This window comes from Eimeria necatrix, genomic scaffold (genome assembly GCF_000499385.1).
Source record: "Eimeria necatrix Houghton genomic scaffold, Enh_scaff49, whole genome shotgun sequence".
Lineage (NCBI taxonomy): Eukaryota > Apicomplexa > Conoidasida > Eucoccidiorida > Eimeriidae > Eimeria > Eimeria necatrix.
This window is the reverse complement of record NW_013651666.1, coordinates 41,856-60,254: the sequence shown is the minus strand read 5'-3', so window position 1 is coordinate 60,254 and position 18,399 is coordinate 41,856. Positions and strand designations below refer to the sequence as shown.

General features: G+C 50.3%; 4 protein-coding genes across 4 annotated transcripts; 3 read left to right on the top strand and 1 right to left on the bottom strand.

Moving 5' to 3' along the window:
- Positions 1-1,724: 1,724 nt before the first annotated feature.
- Positions 1,725-6,810, top strand: ENH_00058480 (glycine hydroxymethyltransferase, putative; the record flags this gene model as incomplete). The annotated part of the gene is made up of 11 exons (XM_013577038.1): positions 1,725-1,985; positions 2,275-2,463; positions 2,649-2,762; positions 2,888-3,100; positions 3,359-3,457; positions 3,553-3,896; positions 3,998-4,109; positions 4,346-4,570; positions 4,753-5,828; positions 6,035-6,166; positions 6,429-6,810. 11 exons carry the CDS (start codon positions 1,725-1,727, stop codon positions 6,808-6,810), a joined length of 3,147 nt encoding a protein of 1,048 aa, XP_013432492.1.
- Positions 6,811-8,509: 1,699 nt separating this feature from the next.
- On the top strand, positions 8,510-11,714 carry ENH_00058470 (Serine hydroxymethyltransferase , related; the record flags this gene model as incomplete). Its single annotated transcript, XM_013577037.1, has 9 exons — positions 8,510-8,605; positions 8,756-9,029; positions 9,251-9,434; positions 9,632-9,859; positions 10,068-10,213; positions 10,437-10,547; positions 10,803-10,889; positions 11,149-11,259; positions 11,584-11,714. 9 exons carry the CDS (start codon positions 8,510-8,512, stop codon positions 11,712-11,714), a joined length of 1,368 nt encoding a protein of 455 aa, XP_013432491.1.
- Positions 11,715-13,848: 2,134 nt separating this feature from the next.
- Positions 13,849-15,792, top strand: ENH_00058460 (hypothetical protein, conserved; the record flags this gene model as incomplete). The annotated part of the gene is made up of 7 exons (XM_013577036.1): positions 13,849-13,942; positions 14,157-14,357; positions 14,481-14,653; positions 14,823-14,872; positions 15,031-15,068; positions 15,358-15,438; positions 15,668-15,792. The coding sequence occupies 7 exons, from the start codon at positions 13,849-13,851 to the stop codon at positions 15,790-15,792; spliced, it is 762 nt and encodes a 253-aa protein (XP_013432490.1).
- A 1,395-nt stretch (positions 15,793-17,187) lies between these two features.
- ENH_00058450 (hypothetical protein, conserved) lies at positions 17,188-18,367 on the bottom strand (the record flags this gene model as incomplete). The annotated part of the gene is made up of 2 exons (XM_013577035.1): positions 17,188-17,534; positions 17,770-18,367. 2 exons carry the CDS (start codon positions 18,365-18,367, stop codon positions 17,188-17,190), a joined length of 945 nt encoding a protein of 314 aa, XP_013432489.1.
- Between the last annotated feature and the right edge of the window lie 32 nt (positions 18,368-18,399).

The window sequence follows — 18,399 nt, the reverse complement described above, 5'->3', positions numbered from 1 at the left end:
GCAATGCGAAAGGCATAGCTCTTCTTCCAAGGAGAGTCTCCGATAAACCATCCGAAAACACTATCGTACTGTTCATTTGCCGGCCGTCTGCTCGGGCTACGCGGGCAGAGATACCCGTCAAGGAGCTTCAACAATCAACGCACACTTCAGAAGCACTGCACATCTTAAGCAAGGATACACAAGTAATCATTATATAACTTCCGCCTTTAACAGCGGGAAGTTCCACGCCTGAACTGACTACAAAAGCCTTCCTTGAACCGTTCTTGCTGCAGGTGTCTGGCTCGGGCGCGTTGCCTCTTACAGTCCTTATGCAGAGCAACCGAACGTAATCAGCAGTGAATGTGAACCCAGAGACACGCTCTCTCATGCCCACCTGAAACAAATTGAAGCTCTATTGAATTCAAGATCTAAAGATTCATGGGGGGGATGGTGCGTCATCAGCAGCCAAACATCACTTGTAGGCGGTAGCCGTGGAGGCGGCTGTATGTATGCTTGAGCTGGAGCGGCAAGAGTAACTGAAGCGGCAAGAGCTGACCCTGCTGTGCGCTATGGCAAGCAGAGTTTCGCTTGAAAGTTACTTTTTGTCTGTTATTTGGCCATTGCGTGTCTGCTCGGCCCTCCCTGTGGCTCTCGCCACTCGTGGGGCGCTGCTTACCACCGACTCCACCAGTGAGGCTTTTCTACCTCTATAAAGCGCTAGCAGCGGCAGAGGCTCTGTCAATAAGTCAGCAGAAGCTGCTCAAACACCCCGCCTCTAACGTAACAACTGCAGCGCAGCCCCCTCTCAGCCGACCGGCGAACCCCATCGACCACACCCACGCCTGCTGATCTGCATGCTGACCTTCTCTGTGAATAGAGAGCTGCCAGGCCACGTAGCATCCATACAGGCATCGCCGCTTGCTACGGGCTTCGACGGGCGCATCGTAGTTGCGCCAGTGCTTCCTTCCCTTGAGTCCCACCAGCTGTGTGACTCAAGGCCTTTCTTGCCACTGAAGATTCCAGCCATCCCAGGGACGCCCTCTTGCTTGCATGCTCATCTCCAGAGTAAAGAGCTTTTCGACTGCGTCTTCAGCGACACCAGCTGAATGAACGAGGCTGGCTCGTGACATTTCTGTTCGAATGGCTTCTGGATCTCGCCAACACACCCAGGGCCGTCCTGCGTAGGGAGCATCGCTGCCTCGCAGGCCGCGAGGGGGCCTACGGGGCAACACACAAGTTGTGGCCCTGCAAAGCAAAGCAAACAGTGGCCAGAGATGATCGGAGAAGCACTCTCTCTAGCCTGGTACGGCTGAGCTCCCCAATGTTGCTACCGCGCCACAGCAGCCTGAAACGATAGCAGCAGTTGCTGCAGCACCAGAAGCAATTCGTGGCCGTCTTGTGGAGCACTCTATTAACACTTCAAGCTACTCTGTACCAACCGCTGGCTCCAGAGTCACGCGTTGCGTTCACTGGGGTCACTACTTCTAAGTCGCTCCGCTGCAGCACTAGCAGAGGCTAGCGCTGCAGCGACATTTAGCTTAACAGGACACGCTTCCATGGCAGCAGCGAGGCATCCCATGCACTCCTCATTTGACAGAAACCGCATCAGATGGGCGCACTGACGCTTCGAACGTCCTTCACGTCTTGCCAGAAATATTAAGCTGCCCCGAGCGGCTTTCACCGCAAGTGAAAGCAGTTGCAACGAGTGTACTTCAGTGGTCTCTGCTGCACGTACACCGTAGACGATGCCTGCTGTAGAAGGGCTGGCCGCTGCTGGCGGGGCAGGTGGAGGAGGCGGAGTGATGATGCTGCCGTCCCACCCGCTGTACTACTTCTCTACCCACAACGCTTTAAGAGGAGCTGATGGAGATGATCTACATTTCCGGGTCTGCTTCGAAGAGCTCCACGGGTCGAGGTCCTGCGAACTTGATATTTATCCATTCTATGACGTACAAATGGTCAAGAGGCTACTCATTAAAAAGCTCAGGCTCCCAGCGTCCATGCAGGTAACGTCAGCATTCAAGCAATCGCGGATTCACAACGTCAACAAAATTGTCATGTGTTGCACTTGTAGGTTGGTTTTCTGTCTCGTGCAACCTCACCTACGCTGCTGTCTGTTGGAATGCGACCAAGTGGTTAAACAAAAGTGCGATGGAATATACGAAGGTGGTGTCTGTATGACAGTTGGATACCTCGTGCAGGCAACATCTATTGTGTGATGGAAAGCAAAAAAAGTGTAAGAAATGGGCATGTTGCTCCAGCACAACATGCATAGAATCTGGGGTTTTTGCTCAGGTAAAAGATGTACGGTTAATTTTCAGGGGAAGTGAACTGCCAAACTGGCGGCCGATGACTGTCTTCTTCGAGAATCCTGTGAAGCGACTACTCTGGGCTGTAAGAGGGGGCAGCGCTCAGGCCTCTATCAGGCCCTTCGCACGCAGTCAAACCTTTCGCAGCAAAGAGCTTCTTAGAATTTTGGAAGAAGTAAGAGTGCTGCTGCCAGCTGTAGCGAGATACATTGCTTGTGGGCCCCCTACGTGAGAGACTTGCCCATAATATGTCACTTCCAATAGGTATTACGATGTGCTGTTCATTTTGCTGTCGCGTCCACTTTCTTCGACCAAGACGGCGGTGCGTCTTCGATCTTTGATCCGTTTATCGTGCTTCAGGTCCGCCTCGGCTTCCGCAGGAATGTGGCGCCTAAACTGACTATGGATGGGACTGGTGGCACTTATATTTTGTTTGACGGTCGTCGGCGCCCTGTGGCAGTGTTCAAGCCCGAGGTAAGGGAAAGGAAAAGCACAATCGAAGGACATCGGGCAACGAACTTTTCCGTCGAGTGCCAATTTTTCGCAGACGGAAATATCTTGGCCCGTGGAATTGTTGCATGTGCTTTTCGTGCTTTCAGGATGAAGAGGCATTTGCCCCGTGTAATCCCCGGGGCTACGAGGGACGCTTGGGTCAGCAAGGGCTACGGGGAGGGGTGCTTAGCGGTGAGGGGGCGGGTCGGGAATTCGCTGCCTACCTCCTTGACGCAAGCTATGGCGGGTTTGCTGGCGTTCCTGCGACTATGATGGTAGAGGCGTGTCACCCAGCCTTCTGCAGTAAAGGCCAAATCGAAGTACGCCATTCGGCCTGACCTTTTGTTTTTTTATCATGTGGCACTCCGCCTGTGTAGGGAGGACATTACTTGCCCCGTAGCATTTCCAGTTTGTGCGCGCTTTCACGGACAATTTAGAGATGCAAGAGGCTCAGGTAGATGCAGAGGAGAAGACTGATGGCGAGGCGGTTGATTCTGCGGCATGACAGATCACTTGATGCATCGCATGAGCTCACTTACTCATCTTTTTTGCACTCTGTCCTGCGGCGCGTTGAGCAGGTCGACGGGGACGTGATGATGAGTACATATGTCCGCAGCGAGTCATCTCCTAGCGTCTCCTGGAAGGTTGGCAGCTTTCAGGCGTTTGTAGAGGCCAAAGTAAGGCTGATCTGCCGTGAACGCATTGTGTAGAAAGTATGTGCCTGCGCTCATTCAGCGTGTGACATTCATGTCGTCTGTGTTGTCTCCTGCAGGAATGTGTGGGGAACTTTGACGCGCGTCTGTTCTCTGTTGGAGATGTACACCGTATTGCTATATTTGATTTACGTGTTATGAATCTTGACCGGAATGATAGTAACATTTTAGTGGCTCCAATCGTAGGGTATCAAAAGGAGCCATCGGCTGGCAGCAGCTCGCGGAGCCTTCGGGCCTCAGGAGGGGTTGTTAAGCAGATACAGAGCAAATTGCTGCGCAGTGTTTCTGCTGTGGGCTCTTGCGGAACTCAACTTTGCGTCGCTGACAAGGCCGCAGTCGTTGGTGCTGAAACCGCTGCTTCTGCGGCTACAGGGGTACTTACACCTGATGGGAAGCCTACAAAGTAAGTCGACTAATCTTCCACAATACTTTCTGGTCACGTGGCGAACGTCTAGCAGTGGACCATACCACAAGAGTTTTAGCGTGACGGAGATGTTGCTTCAGGTGGTCCAACCGCAGGTTTCGATTAATTCCAATCGATCACGGCATGATCTTGACGGATGTTCTTGACGTCGCTTCGTTGGACCTCGTGTGGTTTGATTGGCCCCAGAGCAAAGTAAGTACACGGCTAGTGTTGTCTGCATAACTGCGTCTCCTTCCGGCGTCTAACGGACTTACTACTATGAGGCGTTTAGCGCTAGTCCACGTGCCAGTATGTGATCTATTGATGCGTTGACTTTGGACACCAGTTTAAGGAGTCTTCAACCAGTCTGAATCGTCGGCCGTATGTTTGCACTGGGCAAGGCTCATTGTATATTTCCGTAGTTCTTGGCTGTTTGTGCGTTTCTCCAGGAGCCATACAGCGAAAGCGAGCTGCGCCTGATATACTCTTTCGACGTAGACAAGGACTTGGAGCGTCTGTCACGCCGAGTTGCCTTGAGAGACAACTGCCTGAGAACGCTTCGTCTGGCTACAAAGCTACTTCAGATCTGCGCCCGCCACCACTTGACTGTTAGGGAGACAGCAGCAATTGCTGTGCGTGATGACTTCGACATTCCGTCGCCTCTGGAACACCTTGTAAGCCTCAGTCGACGTGCAGTGTATTCTTTCTTGCCATGGAGAACTCTGTGAATATTAGTAGGAATCTGCGTTTGGAAATACCCGCTGCCCAGTGGCAATCGGAATGCAGGTAGGATGTGGTGCGCACTGCAGTTCAGGTGCTTAAACATCACACAACATGCGTTTATGGCTTTACTCAGATTCGACGAAGCCTGGAAATATCTTACCTAGCTCTAGATTCCACATCGCTAATGAGCACTAACAGGCTAGGCTTCGGAATTATGGATCTTGCAGAGCTACAGGGAGATCCAGGCACACAACAACAGGGGTTGCGGCGGGGGTCATTCGAGGCCAAATTGAAGAAAGCGTTCAGGAAGAAAAGGAGGGATGAAGATAATGAGGGTACCGTGACGGAGACTACAGGGGAAGGTACTAGGATTTGCAGTCGCTGCGGCGGTTTTGTTGGTGCAGGTATAGCAGCGGCATCTCTCCCAAGTAGAGAGTCAGTCAGCCGCGCAGATTTGCTGTCGGTCACACCTCAGCGGGTAGAACAAAGTGCAGAACTGGAAGAAGGCTCATTGGTCAGGTCGTGCACAACTATTGAGGATTGGGCTGATGCACAGTCCCCCTTGGAGGCAGACGTAGGAGATCCTTGCACGGCACTGAAAACACGTGGTACCGCTCTTGCTTCAGTGAGGACGGCGGATTCGTCACGAGACAGCAGGCTCCCCGCCACTGAGAAAAGTAAAGAGCTTGCCCACTCTGGCGTGACTACGGTAGATGATGGTCTCCCTTTGGCTACCCCTTTGTCACCTTGTCGGTGCGTGGAGAGGCTGGGACGCAGTAGCAGCAGTAGTATGGTTGATTCGGCGGACAGTAGCAGCGACAGTGATTTAAGCAGCAACAGCCTAAGCTCTAGTAGCAACAACGAGACGCACAGCAGCTGGATGAGCAGTGGTAGTGATGCCGATAGCAGCAAGTCTCTTTCTGAACCGGAAAGGCGTCCTGCACCACCGGCAACTTTTGGGAGCTTCCAAGCACCGGGAGCTGCAGGCGGCCCACATCGGAACCGTCCTAGTGCTGCTCTATTCCGCTACCCGTCGAGGGAGTCTCGTTGGGCTGGTCGCCACAAACGGAGGACTTCTCGTAACCGGCGACGCAAGGCTGAGGCAGAAGCAGAGATGAAGGCGGACGACGCGGCACCTACTGCCCCGGCAGCGCCTCGCAATGAATCAGGTGTATTTGGCAACACACACACCAAGGGTACTGTCAGGCGGTAAGCTATTCTACTGTTTCTCACTAGGTAGCTTATAGTGGGAAAATGTTAATGCATTGAACCCTTCACAAACGGCACTAAGTGGTGAAGTGGCTTTTTAGAGTTGCTCGCAACAGAATGAATTTGCCGGATCAGCTCTTGCTACCACATGCAGGTGACTGCTGTTTCGCTTTTGCGTAAGATCTCGATACTTGTAATTTCTTCAGGCTAAACGGGACGGCGCGAGGCACTGGCTGTCGGCCTAAACAGCAGCCCTCTGCCACAACCAGCACGTGGAGCCTGACAGATTCAAGCGGTCGTGTAATCCTGTTGGACTGGCGTGATGGCCGAATGGAAAAGTAGGTAGAAATGCGCAGATTTTGGGTTCAATTGTGTGCACGAGCACTCTCCGCGTACATCCATTTGATTTTATAGGATTGGCGATTGTATTGCCTTCACCTGTTTGAATATGCTAGTTGACCTCTTTCGCGTTGTGGCTGGGTGTCAAGCAAGGTCAGTATGAATTAAGTTACAGCTGAGGTGAAGGGGAATTTTCGCCGTGTTTCTGGTGCAAAAGGGAAAGTGGGTCAAACGTGTTGTTTGAATGTGTTGGATTCCTAGGCTTTTTTTCGAAGTTTATGAATCTCTGCTGAGACAGCATATCCTCCATAACCACCCTCAGTGGTTCACATATCCGTACAATGGGGAAGCTATTGAACGAAGTGAACGTCGCCAGCAGACGTTTCGGCGTGAGGGGAGCGCGTCTACGGTGGCACCCCATAGTACATTACCAGCAGTGCAAGCAACTCCGCCGCCCGCAACAACAGTAACTCACCGCAGGCTTAGCTCTGAGGCGAGTGATGATGCCGCTGTTACAGGCCATCAATATGCCCACAAAGACCCCAAAACTCTGCATCCCCGCCAAAACTCGCCCCGGCCACAAGACGACAAATCACCCGCAGTGTCCCGGCAGACACGTTTTAACATTACGCCGGACGATTAACTTAGAAGCTTGGCCCATTCTTGAATGAGTTAATGAGTGGTTAGCCGCACCCCTATGAGCAGCTCAGCGTCCTCTTGTGGAGTGCACCCGTGAATGACCCTGCATGCATATCAAGGCTAATTGCGCGTCCATTCTTGACGCTGCATTGACCGCTTTGGACTGTACTGGGCACAAGCGCTGATAATTGCATGTTTTAACGCGTGGAAGTTGCAGATACGACAGTTTGTGACAGCGCCAAGGACGCCAGCGGGTGATCAGAGCAGAACTAATCGGATGTTGATGCTCTTGTCTGTTTGATTGTTCCTTAGAATGAGGGAAGACGGCAGGCGACCCGTGAAGTGCCTGGAGGCCTAATATGCAAGTCCCTCTCCCCATTAAGGGTCCCAAAAGGACTGCAGCGCATTGGAAAGAGCGGCGATACCCTCTTCCAGTTTTGTGCTGGCGACCCATGGATCGCATATCATAGCAGGGAGCCACGCTGCTGGCGCTTGCCAGCCGCGTAACCGTTTTTTTCTAACTAATGCATTGGCTGCTTTTCCTGCCATGTGCTCGGAGCCTACTTTGTTTGGAGCAAACATCCTTTTCAGTTGTGCACGGCGTTTCTGCTACGTAATTGCTATGATGGTTTCTAATTGTACGTTTAAAGTTGATTTAAGGCTGGCATCCCGCCTGAGTCAGAATAGGAGCCAGAGTGTACTCACATACTCGAGCGCGTCATTAACCTTTGCTACAAAACACGCGGCTGAAACGTACCGTTGGTTCACCTGGAGGAGGCAAATATTAGTGTTGATGACCTGTACGGAGCTTTCAGCCTTTCCCAGAGGCTTAATGGGCCGAAACTGAACAAGCCTTACCGGGGCGTAAGTCCTGTGGTCGTGGGTCACCGAAGGGCGAGCTTCCGGAATCCTCATGGTGCCGTAGACCCGACCATCACGATGAGGAAAATGAGCGTTTAAGTCTTAACTATAAGACATGCATATATAGGGATGGAGATCTTCCGGAGCGGCCACCGTGGCATTGGCTGCAGGTGCTGCGACTGCTTCACCCTCAACACATGGTACCCCTCTGGGGGCAACAATTACTTGAATTAGTAAAAGTTGCCGTATTTTGCGACAGGATACTAAGTGAAACTTTTTTATGACTCCTTGGCACCGCAGATCCCATGTGGTCACTGAATTGAACTGCTGCCGAGCAACCCCACCAAAAAGCACGTCGCGGGTTAGTCCGTGCTTCATGTGACTCAACCTTCCGCCACAGTACCTAAAGTTTCATTTAAATTACATTACCTTTGGCTATTACACCCCAAGACAGCCTCATTAGCATGCAGTTGTTCCCTGCAACGTTGTAGGCGGTGAAATGCCGCTCACAGGCTCGCCGCAGGGATCACTGCATCGTCCCCCATTTCAAGCAAGGATGGCTATCTCTCTGGATGACCTGGCAAGTATTAATTATGTGACATATTGTTTTAGGACCAGTTCATCTCGGCTGTGAACAAGCGAGCCGTTTTACCTTTTCAAAGACTCGAGATTGAAGGATCGGCAGCTAATGGATCTTAATTGTTTGCTGCGTACTCTGTGCCAAGGCCTATCATCCCGATGAACTCATGTGGTCTGATTTGACTCACTTGTCTCGACTGTGCACATGAAACTGGGGATGGGGAATTCATAGTTGGCAAGGTTTGTGGAGGTGATGTTAATGCATGCAGCCTCTCAAGGAGGCGGACCCTGAGTTGTACACCCTTCTGGCGAAAGAAAAAGAGCGGCAAGTTGACTGTATCGAGCTTATTGCCTCGGAAGTGAGCCGGACACAGCAGCCTTGGGTCTAGATGACGCGTTGGGACGGTTAGCTCTGCGTGGTGCATGCTGACAGAAGATAATCACTTTTGGCTTTGAATTTGGGGCCCAGAAAAGTTAGCCGCTCTGCCTTTACCCGTGCCTGTTCTCAGAATTTCGTAAGCACAGCAGTGCAGGAATGTCTAGGGAGCTGCCTGACGAACAAATACTCCGAGGGTTCCGTGGGGGCCCGCTACTACGGTGGCATGGAGTTCGTAGATCAGATCGAGGCTCTTTGCATCCAACGGGCCAAGGAGGCGTTTGGCTTAGACCCGGAAGAATGGCACGTCAATGTGCAGCCTCACTCTGGAAGCCCTGCAAATTTCGCTGTGCTCATGGCTCTACTGCAGCCCCATGACCGGTTCATGGGCCTCGGACTCAATGACGGTAGCTCGGCACACAGTGCACAAAAGGAAACGAAGCTGGAGTCTTAATTGGGCATCGGATATACATTCAATGCGGATAAATATCCGGACAGCAGCAGAGGCCTGTGCATCTTTGGAACTCAGTGCGGACAAATGCCAGGACAGTAGCAGACCGTGGTGCTCCTGTGGGACCTTGTTGTTGCACAAGTTTTGCACTTCCGTGATTCGCTGTCATGTGTTCAGGCGGCCACTTGACACATGGAGCGTACACTCCATCTCGACGCATAAGCGCCACGTCACTTTTCTACGAGTCATTGCCGTACGGCTTGGACCCCAAGACGGGGCTCATAGACTACGACGACCTGGAGAAGGTAGCCACTGTGTTTAGGCCCAAAATGATAATTTGTGGGCACTCAGCTTATCCTCGGTATGTCATCGGTGCAGGCTTTGTTACGGCCATGTTTCTCAGCTGTCACCAGGGCTTCGTGACCTGTCGCCACGAGTGCTTCATGGCCGGGTGTTCAGGTGCATTTTGGGAGTGGATCGATAGGCATCAGTTGCGTTCAGCTTTCATTGGGCTTTGCAGCTTTGCAGCTTGCTACTGGCCTTTTTTCTTTTTTTCAGGGCTTACTTTTCTCGTGCCATTCCACTCGCAGGCAGTACCTTTGCAATTTTGGGGCTGAATCTGCGCAGGCTGCTGGACTACAAAAGGTTTAGAGAAATTGCAGACAAAGTGGGGGCCATCCTTTGGTGCGACATGGCTCACTTTAGCGGCTTCGTCGCCGCTGGAATATTTGAGTCGCCTTTTAAGTACTGCGATGTAGTGACAACGACAACTCACAAGACGCTCAGGTTCGAGCACTTTATCCGTCTGACGTGTGGCAGGCACTTGTGCACTATTTTTGCCTATGCGATTACTTGGAGCAGCAGTTGTGCTTTGTTAAGTTATCATGCCAGAAGGATCCCCTTTGTGCTTCATATGCATGCCCTCCACCACACCAGCAAGCAGACAGCAGGGTCCCTCCTATGCATCAGATGCTCTTGCTGTGTCTGTTTGTAGGGGCCCTCGTAGCGGGATTATCTTTGTCAATACTAGGCGCGTACCAAATGGAGCCTCTAGAATTGACTCAGCAGTCTTCCCTGGGCTGCAGGGAGGACCGCACGAGAACCATATCGCAGCTGTTGCTCACCAGCTCAAGCAGGCACGTGACACAGGGAACCGTTTATCGTAATCGTTCAGCTAAGATTGGTGTAGCCTCGTATCAGCGATCAATAATGATTTATCTACTTACAGAGACTTCGCGACGTCACTGCAGCTGCAAACACATAGTACGTGAGGTGCGGCCACAACAACGAAGTGCGTGAGGAAAGTGCATCTGCGTTCAGACCTGCACGCCTGAATGGCGTGCATTTTCGCGCTGTGTATTAGAAAACTGCAAGGTGCTGGCGCGTGAGCTACAAAATCATGGCTTGCAGCTCGTCACTGGTGGGACAGACAACCACTTGCTGCTCCTTGATTTGAAGCCTCAGGGCCTGACAGGTGAGGTGAGAGAGCGATGATAATTAAGCAATTACGCTATTAGCAAGTATCTTCAGGTTGGCGCAGTGACAGTATGCGTACACTCTTCGAGGCCCTGCGTGGATACTTATCTGCGCCCAAATGAGAGGGCCAGCTCAGGAAACCATGTGTCCAGCTCGTCCCTCAAGCATCCAGATGGATTCATATGTCTTAATTCTAAAAGTTTTAATGAGTTATGACGGCGCAAAGATAGGTTATCGTTTCTTTCGCGAGCAGGCGCGAAGCTTCAGTTGATTTGTGATATGGCCAACATCACGTTGAATAAGAATTCCATCGCTGGGGACTCATCAGGAATTCCAACGGGTGGGCTAGGGTATGAGTGTTTAGGGGCTTAACATAGGGGATGTGGAGGGTCATCATAATACTACTTGGAGGATCATCAGAGTAGTGTGGGGTAGATTGTGCCACCGATGGCACCGCTTGTTGTCGAATTGGTACAGAGGCAGCTCGCTGCGGAACCGAAAATGACTAGGTGCCATCTACGGCCGGTTTTATCATTTGAACGTGGTTTGCAATAGCCAAGTAAATATAATTTTATGCACAAGTCTGCTCCGATCCTCAGGTGTGCGCATTGGGACTCCGGCCATGACGACTCGCGGCTTCGGCGCTGAGGAGTTTAAGCTGGTTGCAGATTTTATCAGGGAGGCGGTTGACATTTGCTGTGAGATTCAAGGTATGCCTTAACTAAGAGCACAATGTGCGTGCATTTGTACATGTGAACAGATGTGCAAACAGGTAAGAGGATTATCCGTAGGAACGTGCCTGTTCGTATACTGAAAAGCTCGCATAGAAGAGACATAACTGATACGTTTATACACCGGCCGAGCTCGCCTTTGGGAAGCTTGCTGTAGAAAGCAGCTTTGTTCCCCTCGGTGAGGTGGTCTCTACAGTGAAGTGAAGCGACACACGTTGGGGAATCACAAGCAGAGAGCGAGTCATAGACAGCAGCACCGGCTGTATGGTTGTAATGTAAACTGCGCTGCTTTTTTGGTTCTAGAGAAGTCGGGAAAGAAACTCGCGGAGTTCCGAAAGCATGTCAGCCCTTCTCACCCTCGCATTTCAAATCTGCGAGATCGGGTAAAGGCCCTCGCTCGTAGCTTTCCCATGCCCGGTCGTCCTGACATATGAAGAGCTGTGTGGGGAAAAATTAAGAGCAATAAGCAGATAGTTTGGCCAAGCTACTGGCCGTGCCTGAGGCTCAACTATGAGCTTTCGCTCCATAGGGGCCCTTTTAAGACCGGCCTTCCTTGAATATGTTCAAAGCTTGCGCAGATGAGGACTGCGTAGTGGGAGCCTTATCTTGGTTTTGGATGAAGGACTATTTTCAGCGCTTCAGCACGGGGCGCACGTACAGTTACTTGTTTCTGCTCTTCGTTCAGTCCAGCTAGTCTCAGGATGTGTGGGTCTTTCTTAGGCCTATTAGTTGTGCCGCCGTAGCGGAAACGTGATCATGCTTGTTGCTAACGCAGTATGCAACATTGGTTTTTGCTTATCAGCAGTAGGGAACTGGGGCGAGCAAATGGAGATGCCCGTGCGAGTGAATGAGGGTTTTAGAACTAGTTTTGCGAATAGGACTCCCTCTTCAGTGGAAACCGTTTTCTGGTCGCACTAGGTCTATTGTTGGGTGGGCCGTAATAGTCTGCGCTACGCAGCAACAATTATACAAAACCCTTTCCAGAATTCATGCCTCAGTGAACTCCGATGCTTTTGAAAGAAAGCCGGATTTTCCTTACACACCATTAGGCGTAACGTGCCTTGCCTTTTGATGATGTAGTGAATTCCCCAGGCAAAATCCTGCGGAACGAAGTGTAATCGGTCAGACTACCTCCCCCAGTAGAGGTAAGCTATAACAAAAACGAATGGCGTAGGCGGTGAAAACATATACATTACGCGCAGATGCATATGTAATGAATAAAGGCACGCATTTACACCATATATGGGCTTGCCACTTTCAGGATTATAGGGACAAACAATGGTGAATGGAGCTTTCCCATGTGCTTACGCTCTACATTTTAAGTCCAGCACGTGCGGGAAAGCGGTAAGAACTGGCCGCCATCCTTCAGTCACTTGTGGCGGCGAAAATCCCTAAAACATGGTGTGCTTACCTTACATATTTCCCTGCCGTTCATTGTGTTCGCGCCGAGTTGAGCAGTAACACATAGCCTGGTTCGCCTACACTTCGGACACCACATGCCACAGACTGGTGCTCTTGCTCCTTTTACCTCAGTCGAATATTGTACTTTTAGTGAGACACAATTTTGGCAGCAGTATCTCGGGTTATTCAGTTCTTTTCTTGTGCAGTTGCGTGCTACCTTCCGAGCCAATTGATTTTTGCGCCTTTTACGTTGCATTTCTGTACCATTGTCACGTGTTGTTACCTAGCCGTGATTTTGGTGTATCCGTTGGTGTCAAAACCACCGTACTGGCGTCGCTGCATTCAACTTATTTGGTCGTGATATCTTCAGTTTCTCCTTTCGAACGCCGGTCCAGTGGACTGCTGCCACTGCAGGCAAAGCATTAAAATGTTCCTCTTTGTCATCATTTTGCTTGTTTACTCTTATTTCCAACGTTTTATCTTATGTAAGAGCATGAAGAAGATAAGAGCTCAAAGTGCTGGACACGCTCAAACGCAGACCCAAGGAGACCCAAACAACCCCCTAGTCGGGGTGGCAGCGCCACGATCGCAATATTACGAAGGGTTAGCAACACAGAATTCTTTCTCATTGGCCTGCTATCTTCCCATAACTAATTATTTAAAATATCAAGATCTCGGGTATCTTGACAATTTCTGCAGCTGGCTTTAGTGGAAACTGTCGATTGCTGTGGCTGGCCACCACGCCGCACTGGCGGAGGCGCTACTGCCTGTTTATCGTTTGCCTCACTTGGTAAAGCATTGCCTTTTTTGCTTCATGTTTTGCTGATTTTGAAGGAAATGCTGAAGGAATTAAGCAAGGGGCAACATGGATTAGCAGCGGCTGAAGCAAGCCTAGTAGGAGCCACCCATGCAGCTGACTGGGTGCTTCGCGTTGAATTTTCCTAGTTTTGTCAGACATCAACACGACTGAGTATCAAGGAAGATTTTAATTGAGCAACTGGTACTTCAATAGTGGGACCTTCCCGTTCTCTTCCCGACAAGGAGTCCCACTTCTCCGTGTGCGAAGGAAGGCGACCGTTCTACAAACCAGCATTTAGGACCAAACGGGCATACAAGATAGCTAATTCCTCTTAAGCTCCAACAGCGGCACAGCTGTTTTTTTGCAAGATGTGCAACCTTCTAGGGGCCTGCTGCGGGGGAGCAAAAAGGGCGTTCCGATGCTGCTCTCTCCGCACTTTTGCCTTCATATGGCTTGGCATCAGTAAGCTTCAGCGTTTACGACCTTCTTTATTCCAAAGAAGGAGCTGTGCCACCACACTTCAGCAGCATCCAGCGACACTGTGCCGCTACCTTCGTGGAACGTGATTCAAGACGTATTGCGCAGTTTTCCTAGTTGCCTAATATTGCGCGGCAGCCATGTGGGACGTCCAGCAGTATATACGGGTGGTATCTGCGTTTGATGTTTCTCCCTATAGGTGTCATTCTTGCGTTGGTGCAATTTGTGGCGGGTGCTTACTTGACATCCTATTTGGGCCCAGTAGATTCACTGTTGGAAGATATAAGGGACAGGATAATGACTCTTGATGACCCCACTACGGCCCTGAAGTACTACAACGTTATATCTGGCAGTCTGGCTGTCCTCTGGAAAACAATGACTTTACTTACTACAGTCCGCGGTAGGCGACATAGTACTACAGTGAAATATCTCCAAGGAGGGCTGTACCCATATCTGAGCATACAGTGAATGATTATTCTGTCGTTTCACTTAGTAATTTAACCTGTATGCAAATTTGTTGCAGGAGTATTCGACACGGTCGCCGTCATTTGCTGGGGCGTCGGGTTCTACAGACGGAAAATAATGCTCTTATATGTCTTTATCGGCATGATGGCTGTCGACTTCTTTCTCGACTTCTGCCTCTTTATAATTCTCATGATCGTTGTCAATGCTCTCTACATCGCTTTTTTCTTTCCTGTGAGCCAGAGACCCTGCAACGTCCCCATTCTGTGGCATATCGTACCTCCTAGCACCCACCGACGCGTTCTCAGAAGTACTGCTGCAAACATACCACTTTTTTGGTTTCTCTTGTGACACAGACTTTATAATGTTTTTCACGCGGAAAATGTCTCTTTCTGTTCTTCAGTCCGCGTTGGCGCTGCCGTTTGTTCTCTACGGCTGGGAAGCGCTGTTGGGGTGAGAGTCCAGCGGCGCACATCGGTGTACTCTGACACGTATACAGTTGTGTGCATAGGCGCGCACTATGGTGTCATCCTACCTGAACTGCTCCTACAGGGTGGGCCTTTTGTCCAAGTCTATGCTGGCTCGTACATGCTTTCTGATGCGTTTTTCAGGCCGTATGTCCTGCATCTTCTCCTCAGTCATGCATTCGGTGGGCGCACCTCTGCAGAAAACTGCTAGAAATTGACTTATATGACTGAGACGTTCTCAATGCAGCTTTTGGCACATTGCTAATGCGCTTTTGTTCTTCGGGCTTTATCTGCTAATTTTGTTTACTTAACCACTTCAGCCGCAGATTCGAACACCTGAGCCCTCTTCTACAGCTGCCCGAGGCAGGAGTTTGTCGCAGTGCCTTTTGTCCTGTATCGAGAGAAGAAGGACTCTGGAATCTATTCTGTGTACTACGTAGTAAATGGGTAGTGAGGTGCGGTTGTACGCAGTTATGAGCGTGGGGGGCGATGGAACAGAGATGAAGAGTTGGAAGGAGGTCAAGGAGCTTCAGGAGAAAGGGACTGCCAAAGGTACGCCAGAAGGGCCCTCCACACCCTGGTCCGAGGGTGGAGTGTGCGCAGAAGCAGAAAGTTGGGGGACGCAGCATGCACCAAACCTGCTGGGCAAATGCTTGTAATGTTCTTGGCGTGCACACGCTATTACCCTTGATGCTGCGTGAGTTTCTTAAATGCATAGGAAGGGTTTCCTACTCTCCCCACCCAGCTTCTTGATTATTTCTTTGTGTTTGGGAACTTGCAGAAAAACAAGGCAAATCTGAAGAGGCCCGGCTGTTGGGAGACTCGTCAGGGGAAGGGAAAGTACTGGATGGAGGGACAGATGCTGACGATGAGGACACAATAGCTGTGGCGCAACAAGAAGTATAAATTCATTTGGATAGGTGCATGCAATTGCCTTGTGCTTAGTTATAGTGCAAGGTTTGGATTTCTTGTCGATTTCCGGATGGGATCTTTATTGTTTCACCTACATTGCAGCTTTCGACTGCGAGCCGATACGGTCACAATGAAGTGCTTACCTGCCGGCTTTCCGAAGAGGCACGGGCAACAAAGCATAAGTGGAAAGGATCCACTCCACTTATGCTCAGTCCTTTGCGTGTCAGCTAGAAGTGTAGTTGTATTGTCAAAGCCGCAACGAACGGCACCCATCTACGAAGTCAGCCCTGTTCGGCTTAAGGCTTGGGCTAGCGCGGTTCTTTGACACTCGTGTGAAAATGCATGAGCACTGAATCGAGACGAAAACCGTACAGAAAGATGTGCGCATGTCGCAATGCAGTGTTACTTATGAATGGAAATTAACGTTGAGAACTTTGGGTTCTTGTAGAGCAATTTAGTATGCCTTGACTCTTTCCACTGGGTAATTTCTTAGGTATGTTTCATTTGTTGAAGCTGCTGGCAACAGTCAGATTGTCATCTTCTGGGGTACTTCGAGTGTTTCGCGGGTAGCTGCTGAGAATTATAAGCCTACTCGTTTCATCTTACCCACGACACCCTTTCCTCTTAATCTTCTGCATTTCGCTGTAATTGGACCGCCTTATTGTCTGATAGGTGTAGCTAGCTAGGCTAAGGACGTCATAGTTTCATTGCGGCTTCCAGCTTCCGCTTTCGTGTTATACAGTTTTGGCTAACTTTCAGCTAGCTTTTGGAAAGAGAAACCTCAGGGACCTAGGCATCTTTTGAAGTCGTTTGGTCGTGCTGGTAAGTGTAGTTTGAGTTTACGGAAAGGTGAGTTTAGCGCGTACTGATTCGTGCTATTTACCAGCGGAAGAGGGAACAAGGCAGGGATATTTCACGGAAGGTCTGTCTAACAACTTTTCCACGCTGCGTGAACAAAAAAAAGTCTCACTGTATGCATATTGAAATTTTGACGCTCGGGCAGCGGGAAGGCTACATCCACTAGCCGCGAAGAGCCAGCATGGAGGTGCTTGTGCGTGTCGGTCTGACATCAGCACCCATAGGATCCCCGGCACCATCAATGCAGGGCATTGTAAACTGGTGAAAAGCGGAAGTCCTTGATAAAGTACCTGCATTCACATTCAGCAGCTCTTGTGCTGCCTCGTAGAGATTCGCTGACCCATACAATTCGTCCTGTCATACGTTTTGATATATCTGTCTGGCAAATAAGCCATAACCACCGGAGGAAGAAGACCTTGAGTACCCTGTTAAAATACAGAACGCAGAACACATGTAGCGAGAACAAGACGTGGAACATCACTGAACTACACAGTCAGTTTCACTGCCACACACACAGCCAGGTAGATGGGCTCATCTGAGACTGCTTGCTAAGAGGCTTCTGCCAATGAAACAGCAAACGAGAGCAGGCAGAAAGATTTTGTCTCTGCCTGTGAGAGGAGAAACGAAAAGACTGACAGTAATAGCAGACAGCTTCTTTTTCTCGAGCTCTAGGAACAGCCGCGATGCCATCGACATCTTGCGCAGAGTGGACCTTCTACGCATTATATCCACCACTGTCTCCTCCACTGCTGCGTTCGATAGAGCTTTTTGCAGCTCGTGCATGCGGTCAGCAGATATACGTTCAGATGGGTCGTGAGCATTCACATAGTTGCCAGAAGTCGCATCAAAGGTAAACTTTCGACTCTCGAGGGCCCGCGCTAAACAGAAAAGAGACAAATATAACAAGGTACAATAAATGCAAGAAATTAAATGCAGATAAAATGCAAATAGAATCCAACAGAAAAGTAGTAGATGAGAAACAAAATGACACAAATTCGGCAGCCTCGTTCAAACAAAAACCTCTCAGCATACAGCCAAGCCCTGGTTACGCATGGGTGTACCCAAACGTATACATTTTTAATACACAAAATCGCCGTAGTGATTTCTTTTTACCTTCTCCTCCCAAAGGTTCCACAGGAGTATTTGTGACTGCGTTCCACTGAGTGACTCCTGGCACGTAAATGCCTGAGTTGCGCATTTGTATGCCTGATGTCTGGGTTTCCATTCCAAGCTTTGAGCACTCCTTGTCAAATCTCTTCGAAGTGAATCCAGTGTACGAGGAGAGAGCTCTTGTGTAGTCCCACGAAGGTGAAGTTGCCGGGGGACGCTGCCACTCGCCCTCACCCACCATCTTACTCAGGTCTTCTGTTTCTACCGTGTTCTGCTGCAGTTGCTGCATTGCAGCCTGGTTTAGCGCGTCCGCATTCATCAAGGCTGAATCGCCCTCGCCTTGCTGCCACTGTGGATAACCGTACTGCTGCTGCTGTTGCTGGTATTGTTGGTACTGCTGCTGCTGCTCTAGCTCCCACTGCTGTTGGTCTACCCAGTGCTGCTCCTGTGAAGGACCTTGCTGCTTCTGCTCTGGAGCCTCCTTTTGAACGTTCTGGCCGCTGTAAAAGTGCCGCAAACTGATATTGGTTGCCTCCATATCGTCCGTCGAAACCCCTCTGGGGGTCACGTACAGCGAGCTGCTGCCCCTGCTGCTCTCCATCCTGCTGCGTCAAACTGTTGAGATCTGCAATT